Raw genomic sequence first — 19,760 nt, 5'->3', positions numbered from 1 at the left:
CTATAACCACCTATCTACCTAAGCACAGAATGAGTGGCGCTGTATTTAGTAATTGAATCATGGGCAGCGAGCATGTTTGCGAGTCTGTATCCTACTTCAGAGTAGCCTAGGTATGTAAGTAGTAGTAGTTGTATGTATGTATGCACATATGTGGGTATGATAGCCATGTTTAAAGCTGTTCATCGTCGCAGACGCTAGTGCCTTTCGCGACCCACAGAATGCGCTACCCGTATAAATGCAGGGAAAAACGTTAAAAACTTCTAGCACCAGGTTAATTTTTATTATACATACATCGTTATACTTATTTTATATACTACTATAATGATAAGAAGTAACAATTTATTGATTGACTTTATCAACATACAGAAGACTTTCAATAAGCCATACAATTTTTTTTAAGTTTTCATTTAACACTAGTTTTTCATTGAACACCAAATAGTGTGGACGTGTTGCACCAGTTCTTAGTTACTTCTATTCGCAAATAGACGCCAAAAATGCGTGTAGGTGAAATAGTTTGCACCATCTCTATGAAGGTTTTGTAATTCACTCGGGAGCGAATTTCAATGCTATTGCCAGAATATTTCAATGAAATGCACTTGGAAGTGAATTACAGCACCTGTACGTTTATAAAAGCATGCTGTATAAAATTTTAATGGACATTGAAAAATATGAAATTTTTAAAAATCAAATCCGATTAATTTTTAAGAATTCCTGGATGAATTGAAAAGCTTTGACTTTGGAAAAATAATCTAAAGTTTTATTTAACTATGCAACTTTTAGTCAAGTATCTTTTAAGATTTAGTGAAATAAAAGTAAACCATTTTGAGGATTTTTCTAATAAACTTTTGTGAAAGAGGTAATATAATTAATATAAACTGTAATATTCCCCTTTTCTTTGTGTTTCTTGAGACAAATATGTAAAGTAAATGTACGAGTATACCAGAAATTTACCGACTAAATTTAACTCGACATTTCGTTCACACAACATTCGGTTCAAGGGTCACCGGAACGTCTAGAAATTTTATCTGATTCTTCGAATACATTCTCCCAGAATTTATGGGGTCTTTTTAATGCTGTCCATACAAAAACCCCCACATTTTTGTCCCGTTGTTATTCACTTTTGTTTTTTGCCAACAAGCGGTAAGCGTTTGATCATTTTATTTTGAACTTGCTTTAGCTGTTATTAAAGAGATCACCAAAAAATGTGTAAATAAGCAGGAAAAAGTGAAGAAATGAAAATCGGGAAGTGATAATTTTTGTAAGCAGAAAAATGAAAGTTGTTATAATTAGTGATCAACCAAATTTCTTTGAAATTTATGTGCGAAAATGCTCTAAATTTTATACAAAAACATGACGTTGCATATTCTAATCGTTCTGTGCTTAAAGTTCAGGAAAACTGAAATTTTTTGAAATAAAGTGCAGGACAAACATATGAATGTGCATCGATGTACTTATACATACATATGTATGTATGTACCAATACATACAAATTCTTCTCAAGTATAGTAACTATAAACAGTTTGATCTTATCGATATTTTTATCATGCAATGGCCTGTAAGATAAACAAACCGACGAGCGCAAATTGGTTCTATTAAAATTGTCTTGTAGTTACATAATTAAGCCACTTGACCTTTTAAAATATTCGCAATACATTTCATGATAAATTTTTTATACAAAAATATAGTTCATGCATAATGAAATCTTTATTAATAAGTGTTTTAAACTTTGTACAAAATTTACAAATATTTAAGAAATTTACAAAGATTTAAGAAATTTACAAGAATTTAAGAAATTTACAAAAATTTAACAAATCTGCAGAAATTTGACAAATTTACAAAAATTTAATAAACTTACAAAAATTTAAGATATTTACAAAAAGATAAGAAATTTACAAAAATTTAACAAATTTACAAAAATTTAAGAAATTTACAAAAAGTTAAGAAATTTACAAAAATTTAACAAATTAAAAAAAAATTTAACAAGTTTACAAAAATTAAACAAATTTAAATAAATTTAATAAGTTTACAAAAATTTAATAAATTTCCAAAACATATCAAAATTTTATATTTTTTATTCAGCGTATTTAGAAAACTTCTGCGGGCAATTTTATAACTTTGGCTTTTTCACATAAAATGGTTCCGAACATGTGCTTTATATGGAAAAATATTCTCAATATCGTATGAAAATAAATTGTAAAAAAAAATGTAATGGGTTATAGAACTACACACTCAGAATTTTTCTACAAATTCCGATTAAAAAGTTGGAAAGGTCTGGAACTTTGCTTTATACGATTTTTGTTACAAAAAATTAAAAAATGAGTGCCTTAATTATGTGACGTTAAGTTTATATAAAGGTTGGCCAAAAAGTCTTGCGGTATTTCCGCAAGCTTGTCTTTGCAAGCGCGTAGTTCTAATTGTATTCGTCGCATCGGTTCACGCTAGAGCTTTTTGGAAAGCTCTTTTCACGTGCTAACACGTGTTTGATTAATTGTTGTTTGCTTTTAGTCGTTCGTGAGTTATAACGTCGCAAACATGGAGCAAAATAAAGAGAAAATACGGCATATTTTACAGTACTACTACGATAAAGGCAAAAATGCATCTCATGCTGCCAATAAAATTTGTGCAGTTTATGGACCCGATACAGTTTCCATTTCCACCGCACCACGATGGTTTCAACATTTTCGTTCTGGTGCAGAGGTGACCGAAAATTGCGATAAAATCGCCGAATTGATCGAAAGAGACCGGCATAGTAGCAGCCGTAGCATCGGCCAAGAGCTGGGCATGAGTCATCAAACCGTTATAAACCATTTGAAGAAGCTTGGATTCAAAAAGAAGCTCGTTGTATGGGTGCCACACGACTTGACGCAAAAAAACATTTTTGCCCGTATGGATGCATGCGAATCGCTTCTGAATCGCAAAAAAATCGACCCGTTTTTGAAGCGGATGGTGACTGGCGATGAAAAGTGGGTCACTTACGACAACGTGAAGTGCAAACGGTCGTGGTCGAAAAGCGGTGAAGCTGCCCAGACGGTGGCCAAGCCTGGATTGACGGCCAGGAAGGTTCTTCTGTGTGTTTGGTGGGATTGGCAGGGAATCATCCACTATGAGCTGCTCCCCTATGGCCAAACGCTCAATTCGGACCTGTACTGCCAACAACTGGACCGCTTGAATGCAGCACTCATGCAGAAGAGGCCATCTTTGATCAACAGAGGCCGAATTGTCTTCCATCAGGACAACGCCAGGCCACACACATCTTTGGTGATGCGCCAGAAGCTCCGGGAACTCGGATGGGAGGTTTTTTTGCATCCACTGTATAGTCTGGATCTCGCACCAAGTGATTACCACCTATTTCTGTCCATGGCGAACGAGCTTGGTAGTCGGAAGTTCTCCACAAGAGAGTCCTGTGAAAATTGGCTCTCCGAGTTTTTTGACAATAGGGAAGCGAGCTTCTATAAGAGGGGCATTATGAAGTTGGCATCTCGTTGGGAACTCGTCATCGAACAAAACGGCGCATATTTGACTTAAATCGCATTATTATAACCAATTTTATGAACAATTTAAAATTCAATAAAAATACCGCAAGACTTTTTGGCCAACCAAGAAAACGTTTTTTCTAATAGCGGTCGCCTCTGGGCAGACAATGGCAAACCTCCGAGTGTATTTCTACATGAAAAAGCTGCTCATAAAAAATATCTGCCGTCCGGAGTCAGCTTGAAACTGTAGGTGGAACAACATCAAGACGCACGCCACAAATAGGAGGAGGAGCTCGGCCAAACACCCAAAATGGGTGTACGGGGCAATTATATATTATATATGGTATACATACATATATACCCCGTTACATAATTATAAACTCACAATAATCTTGAAATTGAAAATTGAAATTTGAAAGGTCGAGCCAAGAGACACCGAGAGATTTAGTAACTTCTAAAACACTGAGGCTGAAAAGCTCATTGTATTTAAGGCTCTGGAAAGCGAAAGGGTACATAGTCAAGAGAGAAGTAACAGAAGGAAGAAGATTGGATAGAACAGAGAAATAGTGATAGTTAGACCTGTGTGAGTTTTCCAGATTCTTTGGCAAATCTGAAAGTATCCTCCAGTTTGCGAGAACGAAATTTATCAATGTCGACGATTGCTTGAGGTTGTAGGTGGGCCATAACGTTCTGCGAATTCTGCATTTCGTCTGGTCTCTCCATCTACAACCCGCTTTTCGTAGATATTTTGCGGAGATTGTATGATTGACTGCACCCAGTGGTGTGAATACCGATTCTGCAAAAGCGTTATTCATGGCAGATCTCACGCATGCCAGTTCATCTGCTTGTTCGTTACCTTCAATGTTCCGATGTCCCGGGACCCCGATTAAGGTAACTTTATGGTTTTCACTCAAGGTGGTAAGGCTTTTCTACTGTTTTCCACCACTTTAGAGGTTGTTGTAGCCGAACCCAGTGCCTTCAATTGCCAGTACTTCCGCCTGGAACACACTGCTGGTATTAGGGAGACGCACAGATTTCTCAATTTTAAGTCTGTGAGAATATATACCAGCTCCAAAACCGCAGTCCATTTTACTGCCATCCGTATAGACTGTAGTGGCGAAGTTGTTTAGAGAGAATTCCTTATTCCATTTTTCCTTAGATGGAAAGAGAGTGGCAAAATTCCTATTGAATGTTACCGTCGGGACGATGTAGTCAGTCTTCACCGAGGTTAAATGAATTTGTCGCAATTATAGACTGTCATGACCATAAGTTTTTTCTTTCCAGCGACCTGCTTCGTTTAACCTAAATGCACTCATGGTTGCCGTCTTCTTAATATGTAGGTCTATTGGAATAACATGTGTCAGTGTATTGAGAGCCTCTCTAGGACATGAGCTGTTTGCACTGACCGGGGCTTGCATAGGCTTATCTTTGTATTCTGCCGAGTAATTTGGTATTGTACTCCCTAGAGCTTTCCACCAAACTAGAGAACCATACAATAAAATAGGCCGTATAACCGCCTTATACAGCCATAATGTATGCTTATCTTCTTCCAAGCATACGCTTACAGGCATATAGATAAAACAATTTCTGCCTTCCTTACCCGTTCTTCGACGTTTAATTTCCAGATAAGTTTGGAGATCAAAATTACCCCTAAGTACTTTGCACTGTTTGCCACAGCCTGTGGCCCAAGAGTTAAGCTCGCCTAATGCCCTATGGATGATGCCACTGATCGTATTAGGACACAGTTCTGACGCCATTAGCGCCACATCATCAGCGTACGCCACTGCTTTTACCCCATCTCTATTAAGTTTCGTTAAGATTTTGCTAATAACGCATAACCAGAGAAGTGGAGATAATACTCCCCCCTGTGGAGTGCCCCTGTGGACCCTCTTGTGCCTTGATTGCAGCTTGATATTACCCACATTTGCTTTGATGATCTTGGTTTCTACCATAGAGATGGCCCAATTGCTGATGCAATTGTCCAGCTCTAAGTCTATCAACGCCCGTTGGATGGCATCTGTACAAACATTGTTAAAGGCGCCTTCTATATCCAGGAATGCCGCCATGGTGTAATGTTTGTTCTCTAGAGAGCCCTCTATTGTTCGGATTACTTCGTGAAGCGCTGTCTTCGTAGATTTGCCTTTAAGGTACGCATGTTGTGCAGTTGATATATATCCATATCTGAGATATATATCCAAAAGTCTTCTAAAGGTTTTTACCAGAAAAGACGAAAGACTGATTGTCCTGAAGTCCTTCGCTGATTCATGTCCCCTCCTACCTATTTTTGGAAAGACGACGACCTTGACTAGTTTTCAACTATCTGGAATATGACCTAAGTTTAAGTTTGTCATGTATTTTGCTAAGTTTTTATGTTTGTATTTTCTACGTACGAATGAGTTGAAGTTTGTTTATGTTTTTTGTAGTTTTGAAATATACGCTTGAAGAACGAAAATAAAAGTGAGACATAAACGCATTAGATTTACAATTTAATATATATTTTTTATTTAAAACCATATCACTTGAGTGTCCGTGTTCTTTATTGATGTATGCAGAATTCGATTAGAAGCTCATCGTAGTGATGAAATGTTTCAGCAAAAACTTATGCATATGAGAATGCGAGGTAAATGGGTGTAAAAATCAAGAAAAAGACTAATACCTTCTGCTCAAATATGAACGAGACTGATTTAATAAAACACAAACGGTTAATTATTGTTCAATTTTTATTTTATCTCCTTCAAAGTAATCACCATTGGAGGCGATACACATATGCCAACGTTTTTTCCAATCATCATAGCATTTCTGGAAGGCCGATTTCGGTATGGATTTCAGTTCCTTCTTCGAATTCTCTTTTATGACTTCAATTGTCTCAAAATGTTTTCCACGGAGCGGCAACTTCAGCTTGGGAAAAAGGAAAAAGTCACATGGAGCCATATCAGGCGAATACGGTGCTTGCGGGACGATATTAACATTATTTTTGTTCAAATAATCGCGAACAAGACGTGATGTGTGAGCTGGTGCATTATCGTGATGCAAGAACCATGACTTGTTGTCCTACAATTCCTTCCTTTTAAGACGAATGTTCTCGCGCAAACGCTTTAAAACGTCTAAATAATATTCAGCATTAACCGATCGGCCCTGCGGAAGGAACTCCGAGTGCACCACAACTTCGTAATCGAAAAAAACAGTCAGCATAACCTTAATTTTTGAGCGACTTTGGCGTGGTTTTTTGGGTTTCGGCTCCTCCGGGGAGCGCCATTTGTACCACTGGAAAACACGTGCACGCGATAGAGCAGAGTCCCCATAGGTTGTCTGCAACATTTTTAAGGCGTCTGAAGCCGAAATTTTGTTGGAATAACAAAATTTCAAACAAATTCTTTGTTCAACTTGAATTTCCATCGTTAAATTCGAAAAACACACTCGAGATTGACTTGTTTACAGTAGCACAGAAAACAAACTATGTGACATATCACGCTGAAATTTGCCATGTAAGCTTATAACAGTCCTACCATTCAACAAAAAATTTACTTTTGCCATATGTCATCCGCGGACCGTTTTATTGATAAAGTCTCGTTCATATTTGAGCAGAAGGTAAATGTTTGGTGAAAGATAGGAAAATGTCTACAAATATAACAATCCTCCTCTCAAGTATTGTAATTATAAACCGTTTAATCTTATCAAAAATAATTTCTGTAGTAGCCGGCAAGATAAAACAAGCGAACGTTCGTTAATTGGCTAATTATGAGTTTGTAGTTTATGACTTGAAAACGGAAGGAGTTAAGCAATTACTGTGTAGGTTCCTTGCGTATATTTTGTATGGACTATGCGGTGTACGTAGTAACATAAATACAAAACCAACTCGATAATCCGACCAGCGAGAATAACGAGAATGAGTGAATTTCCGAAATGTCCAGATTTTAGATGCCACATAGTTTTAAGAATTCAATTTTATTGAAGATATTCAGCTTTCATAAAACTTTATGAAAAAAGTTAGAAACCGAAGTAATTCATTTATAGTTTTGTTTTCGTTAACTACAAAGATCTAATCTTTTATTTATTATTTAGTGAGATGAGTATAAAACTTTAACTGGTTTGAACATTTTAAGACCATTTAACCGGCAAGGCATGCTGTTGTTGTAGTTGTTGTAACAACATAAAAATACGCCACACAAATACGGTGAATGCGGCTGAAGTGGCAGACCTCTGCTGGATATATGAAGTTTGTTCAAAAAGTATCGTGAATTTTGTGTTTTTTTCAAAAATTATTTATCTATTCATTAATATCTATTTTGTCCCCTTCAAAGCAATACCCATGAGATATTATGCACTTGTGTCAACGTTTTTTCCAATCTTCGAAGCACTTCAAAAATCATTTTTTTTTATCTTGTTCAGCTTCTCCTTCGATGCCGTCTTTATCTCGTCAATCGTAGCGTAGCGACGTCCTTTCATGGGCCTCTTCAGTTTCAGAAACAAGAAAAAGTCACAGGGGCCAGATCTGGGGAATACGGTGGCTGTGGCATCATTAGTGTGTTGTTTTTGGCCAAAAAGTCGCGCACAAGCAACGATGTGTGAGCAGGGGCGTTATCGTGATGCAAGAGCCCAAATTTCTTCCCAAAAAAATTTTTTTTCCAAAATGTTCCAAAAATTTCACAAAAAAAATTTGTTTCTCCTAAAGTTTTTGTTACCCATAATTTTGTTTTCCCAAAATTTTTTTTTCTAAAATTTTCCAAAATTATTTTTCCGTAAATTTTTTGTTCCCCATAATATTGGACATCCCCTAATGATGCGTAATATATTGCGATGCTTTTCATGCATTAGTGACAGTCAAGCTGCTCAGAAAGCCCTTGTTTACCCACGCTGCTCTTCGAAGTTAGTCGGTGAATGTAAGACAAAGCTGGCAGTGTTGCAAAACACAAGAAAGTTAGTCTTATTTGGGTGCCTGGACATTGAGGTATTGCAGGGAACGAGTTAGCCGATAAATTGGCAAATGAAGGCTCTGTAAGTATGCCACTAGGCCCTGAACCCTTCCTATGTGTCAATTCCGCATCGATTAAACTATGAATTGACGACTTCATAAGGTCTACCCATAGAGGACGTTGGTCTGGGTTGAACTCGTGCAGAGTAGTCAAGTACTTTGTGAAAGAACCAAACAGGAAAATAGTGACCTTTTTCTTAAAACTCAGTAGAAAGGATCTGAGAGTACTGGTGGGTATAATCAGAGGGCACAACGTCTGTGGTCGTTTCTACGACAGTCGGTTCTGAATGGGGAATGTTTATGCTGCTACAACAACAACAACAACGTCTGTGGTCAGCATATGGCTGCCATGGGGGTCGTAGACAGCCCGATATACCTATCCTGTCTTGAGAATGACGGCACTGCAGAGCATTTTCTCTGTAGCTGTCCGGCGTTTTCCAGAATCAGACTTAGGATATTGGGTTGCGATACACTGAATATGGATAAAGTTCATACTCTTCCTCTTCCGGATCTCTTAAGATTCATCAATGATTCCAAGACATTTGTGGAAGAGTGACCTCCAACTAATTTATCCGTCTTACCAGCCACTTTTTATCTTTCCTGTCTCTATTCTTTCTATTGAAATCTATCCGGTGTACAATGGTCTCCTGACTGAGTGCTTGGACTTGTCCAACCCCCCACACATCTAATTTAATCTAAATCTATGCGCAGCCAATGTATATTGAAAAAAAAGTTTAATTTTCTAAGAAATGTATAGACGAGTCATTTTGCATTCACAAACAAAAAAAATTGTTACAGATGAGTCAGAAAATTTTAGGTATGCTAAATTGTTTTGAAATGAATGTCATAGGTGACGGATGAGTCAACGATGCGTTTAACATAAAAATTTAATTTGCGGATGAGTCCTCTTGAATATGTATGTATATATAGCGAACTACTGACTAAATATTGTATTTAAATAAAAAAAAATTAAAGGAAAAACTTAGATATCACTCTAAACTGTTCTTAATTTTTTTCAGGCAAATTTCTACTTCCTCCTCGCCTTTTGTTACCTTTCAAATGCCGTAAGTATTTTTAAGCAAACTAAATTCTATGCTATTTCATTTAATTCGATCTTGGTAATTAGTTTCATTTAAATTATTTCAATTATTTTGTTAAATTTACGCACAATGTGCATACATACATATAATAAACTAATTTCATTTAATTATTATAATTCTTTTTATTCTACTTGATTTTATTTAATTTACTTAATTATTTTTCTTTACTCTCTTTTTTATTTTATATTTCTTTATTTTATATCTTTACATGTGTTTTATTTCAGTTTATTTTTCTACAATAGTTTATAATTTTTCATATCTTTTTTATTGTATGCACTACGAATTACTTATTTATACTAGGAAGATTTATAATTTTGCGAATGGCGTGGTACTTCAATCATGCTTGACACTTGTGACGGACGGTATACAAGCAGACATGCAATGGATCGCGTAATAAGGATTTCCAGGGGCAGGCAGAATCCAGGGCTTGGATTAGAGGATTTGAGCATGACGACCAATGAGTGACGATTTACGTTTGTGTTACCCGCTTCAAGCTGCTGATGAATTTTACCAGATGTGTGATATTTAAACCCGCAATATCCGCTGGTGTAGCGAAAAAGTTTAAACTTTAGCCTGACGAAAGCATAACAGCTGAGAAAAAAGGTACTGAGATGATTCCACCTCGTCCTCCAGACAGCTTGTGCAGAAAGAGTTTGAAGCAATGCCAAGTCTCATCGCATGGACACCTAATGGACAGTATCCGGTGAGGATACCTATCAAATTCGATAGCTGTAACTTTGTTAGCCTTCGAAGTTCTCTCGAGCACCCGCGATCCACGCGCGGCCAGAAGAATCTCCTGACTTTGTACCTTTGCGCTCTAGGCCCACCTTTCCACTAGCAGACCACAGGTTCTTAAGGAAAGTCCAATCCTCTCATATTGCGTTGAAGCCGTCTCAAGGGTGCCCTGTCTGGCCAACTCATTGCCCCAGCAGTTTCCCTCTATGCCGCTGTGACCGGAAACCCAAATGCGCCTAATATCAAAGTATTCCGATGCAATCGAGAGGGAAGTCAGGCATTCCCCGACTAATTGTCGGTTGGCTGTCGGAGTAGATATTTACCTTCTTTACTGTAATTACAGAAGCGAGCAGCCAATCCGCAGTTTCCTTAATTGCGGCTACTTTTGCTTGGAAATCACTACAGTGGTCTGGAAGCCTAAATTTGAGCTTGATGAGGAGCTCCTCGCGGAATACTCACCCACCAACTCTTCCGTCCAACTTCGTGCCATCGGTACACATATTTGTCATGTCCTGTTTCCAAATGTTGCACCCCGCCCACTCTTCCCTTGAAGGAATATGAATGTAAAAAGTTCCGCTCGAACCTAGCGAGGGTGAACAATGATCCCGCACCATGGTGATGATCTCAAAGTTGTTAAGAATTTCTTTACTAAAAGTTATTCAAAAACAAAATTAGATGATTAGTTTTGCGCCACCTGTATTACATATACTAGGCTGCCCAACAAGTTTTTGCGGTTTGATAATAGTTTGCGTTGCTACTAGCCTAAATTATTTTTTCCACGTTGGTACACTCTTCATATAAACGCATGCGAAGTTTGACTTCAATCTGCCAATTCATTTTTTGTTTACAAGCCATTCAGTATCGATGGGCCGCAGTACTTTTTTCAAGTATCGTGCAGTGACTGAACTTTTATTTTTGGAAGGTTTAAAAGCAAAGGAAATTTATGAACGAATGTTGAAAGTGTACAAGGACCTTTCACCATCATGGGTACAGTAGTAAAATAGGTTGCTAAATTTAAACGTGGTCGTACAAACCTTGAAGGCGATCCACGTCAAGGATATCAAATACAGGATATCGTATTGAAAAATCGTCGAGTGACTGAAAGAGATTTAGTTGTATCCCTAGGCATCTCATTGGGTAGTGTAAGTAATATTTTGACTGAAGTATTGGGTTTCAGAAAGCTGTGTGCTCAATGGGGGCCGCATTCGTTAACAATGGAACAAAAACACATTCGAATGCGAGTTTCTCAGCAACATTTACAGCATTTTCGAAAGGACAAAGGGGATTTTATGGGTCGATTTATGACTATGGGGTAGACTTGGGTCTATTACCATGATCTTAAATCAAAGCAAGACGCTAAAAAGTGGTTCTTCGGCTCCGAAACGAGTTCGAGTCCAAGGTGTTCGCATTCGGCCAGGAAGGTGTAAGCATTTGGGGATGCGAAAGGAATTTTGTACGTGGAATACTTGCAACCTGGTAAAAAAATAAGTTCTTAATATTATTTTAACCTTTTAGAAAAGCTGAAGAAAACAATCCGTAAAAAAAGACATCGGGACAATGCCCCATATCACAAGCGCAATTTTACAATTGGTAAAATCTATAGGTAAATGTATCTATCTAGGTAAAATGGTAGTCACGTACCAACCCATTGGGCCCTTTTCAGATTCTAACATTCGGCTACGGCAGCCAAATGGGTTCGTGCGTGACTACCATTCAGAATTCGGAGAGATCGTAGGTTCGAGTCTCGCTGAAACACCAAGTGAAACTTCTTAGGCGTTGATGGACGAGCGAGAATGGAGAGTAAAATTTCAAGGCCATGCAACGTTTTGAGCATTTTCGTTCCGCGAGAAAGAAAAAAGATATAACGCTGAGGAAAAGGAGGGAGAGAGCTATACCTTATACCTATATATCTTAGATACACTTTAAACTATTTTTCCTGAGTTTTTCTTTGTGGTTGCTAATTTCTAGTGAGAAATAACACTGCCTACTTTTTGGCGCTTGTTGGTTGGTGCAAACTTGTAGGAAATATATTTTTGGTGCCTACTTTTTGGCGTTATATTTTCTTGGTACCTACTGTTTGGGGCGTTTTTTGGTCTCAATTTTTTCCCCGTTTTTTTTTTTTTTGATGACTACTTTTTGGCGCTTATTTCCATTTCCTGGCAAGTGCTTGTGCCTACTATAAAGTGGTATCCATTCTGGCGTCGGATTTATTGGTATTGCCTTGTGGTAATTTGTGCTGTTGCTGCGGTCCTCGAATCGCTGCGTTTGTGCGGGCGATAAACGCTCGGAGTAGTGCACGTTGTTGCCACGGTTTGTGTCCGACGTTTACCTACACCGGTCGACCCTTCTCCGTTTTTGTAAATTTTGTCTATTTGTATTCTCTGCAAATGTTGTGAATTTATTTAGATATATATTCTTTCTCTCTCACTCTCTTGGGTCTCTTCCTCTTTCTTTGTCTGCCTTGAAAGTTTCACTTCTGTTATGTGTACTACGCTACGCGCACTTTTTTCTAATAGCGGTCGCCCCTCGGCTGGCAATGGCGAACCTCCGAGTATATTTCTGCCATGAAAAAAGCTCTTCACAAAAAAAAATATCTGCCGTTCGGAGTTGGCTTGAAACTGTAGGTGCCTTCATTGGTGCAACAACATCAAGACGCACGCCACAAATAGGAGGAGCAGCTCGGCCAAACACTCAAAAAGGGTGTACGCGCCTATTATACATATATACAATATATTTATGCTTTAATGTTTTTATTCTTTATTTAATTTAATTTAGTTTTATTTTACTTTACTTTGCTTAATTTTTTGTTTTATATTCCGTCGTTTTATTTATTTAATTTTTGTTTTTATTTAATTTTGCCTTATTTGACTTAACTTCTATTTTTTTGTATTTTATATTTGTCTATTTATTTCATTGGCTATGTATTTAATTTAATTTAATCGCAACTGATTGTGCTCATTAATTTTACAACTTTATTTAGAAGCCATTGTAAAAAAACAAGTAAACTAAAAATTAAAAAAAAAACAACATAAAAATATATTTTCATAAATTTTCTGATTACGACAAAATTAATCCAATGGCTTCCCATATTTATCCTTGTCAGATAAGCACAGACCCAATCGTTCTTGTACACGGCGGTGCAGGCGCAATCAAAGATTCCGATGTTCCAGTAGCTTTGACTGCCGTCAAAGTGGCAGCTCGTGTCGGCTATGAGACACTCAAATGCGGTGGCAGCGTCCTGGATGCCGTACAGGAAGCGGTTCGTTCGATGGAGATGAATCCACAATTAAATTCCGGTTATGGTTCTGTGCTCAACTGGGAAGGCAAAGTCGAAATGGATGCAGCGATCATGAACGGTGCAGACTTGGATGCCGGTTGTGTGTCGGTAGTGCGAGACATTTATCACCCTATCGATTTGGCACGCCGTGTCATGGAGAAAACTCGTCACAAGTATCTATCCGGCGAGGGAGCAATGCTATTCGCTGAGGAACAGAATTTCCAAATACTAGACGAAGGCGCTTTGGTAACCAACAAATCACTGAAAGCACTCGAAGACTATAAAAACAGTTTGAATGCAACAACACAGACTCGCACGGACGCAGACTGTTCAGTTGGCCTAGAAAATTCAATACCGTCTTCTGTCTTGAATACGTTCCTCAACGAATACGGCTCACCTGGAACGGTGGGTGCTGTAGCGATAGATGAATTTGGAAATTTAGCAGCAGCAACGTCTACAGGTGGTATGACAGGTAAAATGCCGGGACGAGTTGGCGATTCTCCGTTATTGGGAGCTGGCACTTATGCTGATAACGAAGTGGGCGCTATATCGGCAACTGGCCATGGTGAGACTATAATGCGTTACAATTTAGCTTCACGCATTTTAGCTTTAATCAAATTTGAGAATATGACAGCAAACGAGGCGACCTCACAAGCCTTAAACGATATGACAGTCCGTTTTAGGGAGACAGCCGGCGTAATAAGCATTGATAGATCTGGCAATCTGGGTATTAACTTTACATCAAATCGTATGAGTTGGGCCTATCAACGTGACGAAGAACTGCATTACGGCGTTGATAGGGATGAAGATAATGTCGATATAGTCGGTGAACCACGTTTGAGTGCTCTAGACTTGTGCGTTTAAGATGCTGCTAACTATAATGGGCATATTGCAGATTTACTCAAGCTACTTAATAAAAATCGTATATTTGGAATAAAAAAAAAAAAATGGAAGACTTTTTGATAAATATTTAATAAGACCGAATACACTTAAAAAAAATAGAAGAATTGATGGTAAGTTATGGGCTCCAAGCGTTTGGTAGAGAATGTGATCTGGTAACAGTTGTTTATAAGATACGAATGAGTGGTTTATAGTTTGACGCAGTATCGATGAATCTAGAAAGAGCGCCTCAGATCCATATTCTGCCATACTTTCTTCGCAACTTGTGTGGTGTTAGAAGACAGGAAGTCTTAAGTATTCTTGAAAATATAATACTTTCTTCGACTTCATAGATTTATGCTGCAGTTCGTCTTCCAATAATTTTGGAAATATTTCCGTATATATTGTATAAAATCTAGAACGAATTGTGTACAGGGTCAGGCACTCGAAGAATAACCAATTAAAAGGGCCATACATTTAGTTTGGAAAATTACTTTTATTCAATTGAAAGTAAAAAATGTGTGAAAATAATACAAAACCAAGAATCAATTTACTTTTGCTCGTTATGACCCCCTTTTGCCTTGACTGTGGCCTTAAGACGGCCCAGAAACGAATGGCAAGCTGCCCGAATGTGACTTGGCAGGTATTTTGGCCCACTCGCGGACAAAGCCTTTTTTCAGCGCCTCGAAATTGGTGAATCTTTTAGTTCGGACCTTGCTCTTCAAAATGAACCAATGCGAATAATCAATCGGATTCGCGTCTGGTGAATTTGAGAGCCATTATGTGGACGTTAAATCGAGCTTTGTGGGACGGTGCCGGCAAAATGCGATATCTCAGTGAAAAATTAAGATATTTGAGCAAACTCAACAGCATTTAAAAAAGGAAGACTTATAATTTAAAATACCGCGTCTACTTTTTTATGAAGAGCAAAATCTTCGTAGCTACATAACCTCAAAAATGGGCAAAAACAGCGTTTTTTGCACTTTTAGGTTAGGATATTTCAAAGTCCTGACGTGATAGAGCAATTTAAGCCCCGGATTCGGATTCTACGCAAAAAATTACTTCGAAAATGACACTACACTTTTATAGAACATTCCGAACCCATTTTTTTGCAGACCTGTGTAATTAATTGTGTGTTCATTTTTTCATATTTTTATACAAGAGTACATAGTCTATTATATGCGAGAAAGCCTTCTGAATAAACAATATTTTTCTTTTGTGTTTCAAGTGAAAACTACGACCGTGATCTTACACGCCGTTTTACTAGCGCGCAACGAGAAGCTGTGCGAGATCCCTCATATGTCCGTTTTTGCTTTTTTAATTATGTTACAAAATTGTTTATTACTCTTCAATCATGCTTTCAAATAAATGCAAAAGATTATTCCTGTGTGTCGCTTTTTCGCCTGAAAAAAAAAAATTGAGAAAAAAAACCTTTTTCTGATAAGAGGCCCCTTCAAGATAAGACGAGCCTTCAAAATAATTAATCCATTCATCTATTGCAGCACGCACGGTTTCCATAGATATCGACATCGCTGCTCGAACCAAAGATTGTTTGAGACTCTCCCATATACTGTTAAGTAAACCATGAAATATGGTGAGGGAACAGTAATGGTTTGGGGTATCATTTCTAGAAATGAAGTTGATCTGTTAATACACCTTGACGGTAGAGAGCAGTCCTGTTCATTCTGGAAATCTGACAAGTGTAGTAAAAATAGGTATTTCTGTTGAAAAGCTGCTCATACTACTATTAGTGTTACCAAAGACTGGATACAAAGGCAAAAATCTCCTGACATGAATCCAACCGAGAATTTCGGATTTATGTTTATACTAAAAATTGTCTTTCATGTACAAATATTAGGAATTGTAAGTTTGCTTTTTGGGGCCGTTCATAAACCTCGTGTCCCGAATTTCAGAAAAAAATTGCCCCCTTCTCCCCTGGGGACTCTCTGTGACAAATCTTTACACCCCACCTGAAAGACACGTGGTAATTCGAGATATAACCGATACCAACGAAACAACTCGTGGAGAAGGTCGATGTTGCGCGAATAGCAGATGCCGACCTCTCATGGGACGGTGCAAAAACAACCGTGTACGATGGAAGAGCCTTGTCGAGGCCCTTGCTCCCGAGAGGAGTGAACAAGGAAAAAAAGGAATTGACTCAATTCATTTAAATTCCATTCTATTTTATTTTCTGCATTTAATTTGTTATTATAATAAAATCACCACTGATAAAAATTTGCGCGATACAACATTTTTCTTCTTCAAACAGTTGTCATTTTCGCCGCACTTGACGGTACGGTAAAGGTAGAAAGTTGGCAGCTTTTGTGCATTCCAGTATGGCGTACAGCCCTTATGTGGCGCCTTTGACTCAAATACACCCAATTTATTTTGCTGCCATGTCAAATTCGTTAAGGGGGGCCTCTTATCAGTGGCTTCAAAAAAAGGTGTTTTTTCTCAATTTTTTTTCGAAGCGAAAAAAGCGGGACACAGGAATAATCTTTTGCATTTATTTGAAAGCATGATTGAAGAGTAATAAACAATTTTGTAACATAAATAAAAAAACAAAAACGGACATATGAGGGATCTCGCACAGCTTCTCGCTGCGCGCTAGTAAAACGGCGTGTAAGATCACGGTCGTAGTTTTCACTTGAAACACAAAAGAAAAATATTGTCTTATTCAGAAGGCTTTCCCGCATATAATAGACTATGTACTCTTGTATAAAAATATGAAAAAATGAACACACAATTAATTATTGAAAAAAGTGCTTTTTTTCGCTATATTTTTTCAAAAAATGTGTTAAATAACATTAGAAAATGAATTTTTTTTGTATTTTGTTAGTTAATTAGTTGCGCATTTTAATTATATCTTTTTTTATCTTTATATAGGTTATCGGTTTGAAACGATAACTTTCGTCGTTTTTTTTTTTTAATCTTACACGCCATTTTCAAAAACATGGTTTTGAGAAAACGTGTTTCCAAGTATTCAGAAGGTAGACAGTATACTCACACGAGGGACGGTACACAGGCCTGTAACTCCGAAATCACTTTGAATTCCGCTTAAAATTTTGAGGGCATATTCTCCTATAATATATCTATCGATTGCAGTAAAAAAAATGAAGCCGACTGATAAGAGGCCCCCCATAACGCAAGGGACGGTACGAACCCATTGTGACCGGCCTATTAGCCGCAGTTTACTCAAAATACGTCGCGTTTTCTCTTGAATTTCATTCCTTGGAAGTGCTTGCAGATGAAGATAGAAGCTTTGCATGTGGCTCCAAGTGACGTAACTGAACCTGAAAGAAGGGTCAATGTATTTTAAAGAGTGTAAAAAATTCTTGATGCAGTTAGAAATGCTTGAATCTGAATAAATGCTAGATTATAATGCGATTTGTACGGAATAGATCTTACACACCTATTCCCTCCATCCCATGCAAGGCTTAGGAACCACTTCTCCCACCCTTGACGCATGCCCTGCCTTCGAGAAAGTCTTCAAACAGTAAGTTTCAAGGATTTCATTCTTTATTTTTTCATTATTTATATGTACATACTATTTTATTATAATTATTCATTACATGCTTGCATACAAATTATCAGCCGCGTACAAATACATACTTATAAATAATATTTACATATACATACTTACTAAAGTGTACACATACACATACACATATCTATGTATGTATAATAAATTCGTACTTAACAGTACATGCGCCAAATTTAATTTTCAATTTTAACGTGCATTTATGCATATCTACTGCTGACAAAACAACCTAACTGACTTAAGCACTTTTTGCCATTGTTTATGTACATACATGCAAGGTGGCGCAAAATCAGTCATGCATTTCTTTTTTTTCAATAATTTCTTTACTAAATATTTTGTTTATTTTTATTTAGTAAAAAAATTATTTTGAGTAATGAAAATCTTTATTTTGTCCTTTACGCCCTCCATTGCCTGTCTCTTTGCATGCAGCAGCTGTTTATTTCACAAGTGCCAAATTTGATTGACGTACGACGCCATTAGATGCCAAAAATTAGAAATATTCCGAGAGGGTGATTAATTTTGCGCCACCTTATCTATTATATATTACAACAGCACTTTCATAAAAAATTTGAGAATCTTAATTCGATTTTTATCAATCAATTATTGCGAATAATTAAGAGTTTCATTATTATAAAGTTTTAAGTTGTTTTGCCAAGAGTCGACAGATATGCATTTAGAGCTTCTTTCCGGTTTTAACCCATTGTAGATACTTAGTATAAATTCATTTTCGTTACAGTAATTGCAATTCAATGTTTTAATTCAACATTTTGTTATGAGTTGATGCCAGTAATCTACTTGTGATCGAACAAAGTTACGAACTATGTATGTACATACCTTTGCGAATACACTGGAATTCCTCTTTTAGTTCGTATTTGTATAAAAAAGTTTTATTCAAAGAAATTTCTATTTATTTAGAAAACTAATAGAAACTTCACCTGAAACTTTCTTTTCTTTGATAATTCCAAATCTTCGAAGCCATTTGGAGTATTCACAAGCGTGTCGTAAGTGTCTGCAACTTTAAACGGCAGAAAAGAAATTTCGGGGGTTCCCAAGGTGCCGCACAACTATGCCGCAATTATGAATTTTTATACAGTTAAAACATAGATAGCTGCGGTTTCAAGTTTCCTTCAAAACTTGTGCACGACCTAACTGTTAAAAATGTTGTGCCTTCACGTCAATGTCGTGAGTCTCAAAATTTTCATTCTCGCTCAAACTTGTCCTTAGTAGAAATCTGCACAATTGGAATGGAGCATAAAATGTTTTTATTCCACTCCAAATACAGGAATTGAGTATCAGTTTAGAACTGAAAAAGAAGAAAATGCCGTGGCGAATCTATGCACCAAGGCGAATCTATTCAAGGTTGTGGCACTCGGGCAATAACAACATTCTTTAAAATAGAAATTCCAGTCTATTTAGAATAGTTCCCGCCATACGAAGCAAAGATACATCTGTGTTCAAAATAATAGGAGCCCGGCTAATTGCTAAGTTTCAACCACGTTTTGTTTTTGTTTTTATAACAGTATAGTTCACTGTTTGGCTCAAAACTCCAAACTTTTTAAAACAAATTTTACAAATTTTAAAAAGATTCAACAAAATTGTCAACTTTTTATTCAGAATCAGAATTTTTAGAAAGCTTGAATTCATGCAGTTTTATTAAATTCAATTCAATTTAGTATAACAAATGTAAGTTTGAAGCCGCTTAAGGGGGAACACCACTGTGATTTTTCAAAAAAATCGATTTTTTTTTTAATTTTCTTAAAGTAGATATATTTAAAAATGTGTA

The 19,760-nt window shown here is 37.1% G+C and overlaps 1 protein-coding gene across 1 annotated transcript; it reads left to right on the top strand.

The window, feature by feature from the left end:
- Positions 1–424: 424 nt before the first annotated feature.
- LOC128856444 (probable isoaspartyl peptidase/L-asparaginase GA20639) lies at positions 425–14,485 on the top strand. Its single transcript, XM_054091746.1, has 3 exons — positions 425–500; positions 9,465–9,509; positions 13,384–14,485. Exons 1-3 carry the CDS (start codon positions 495–497, stop codon positions 14,419–14,421), a joined length of 1,089 nt encoding a protein of 362 aa, XP_053947721.1. The 5' UTR covers positions 425–494; the 3' UTR covers positions 14,422–14,485.
- The last annotated feature ends 5,275 nt before the right edge of the window (positions 14,486–19,760 follow it).

Source organism: Anastrepha ludens, chromosome 3 (assembly GCF_028408465.1).
Source record: "Anastrepha ludens isolate Willacy chromosome 3, idAnaLude1.1, whole genome shotgun sequence".
Taxonomy (NCBI): domain Eukaryota; kingdom Metazoa; phylum Arthropoda; class Insecta; order Diptera; family Tephritidae; genus Anastrepha; species Anastrepha ludens.
Note: the sequence above shows the minus strand (reverse complement) of the source record. Positions and strands in the feature narration are given on the sequence as shown.

Excerpts from the sequence above, each read along its gene's own strand:
- LOC128856444 (XM_054091746.1), top strand. Across the intron at positions 9,510-13,383 it reads TTTGTTACCTTTCAAATGCC|ATAAGCACAGACCCAATCGT; the intron begins GTAAGTATTTTT and ends TATCCTTGTCAG.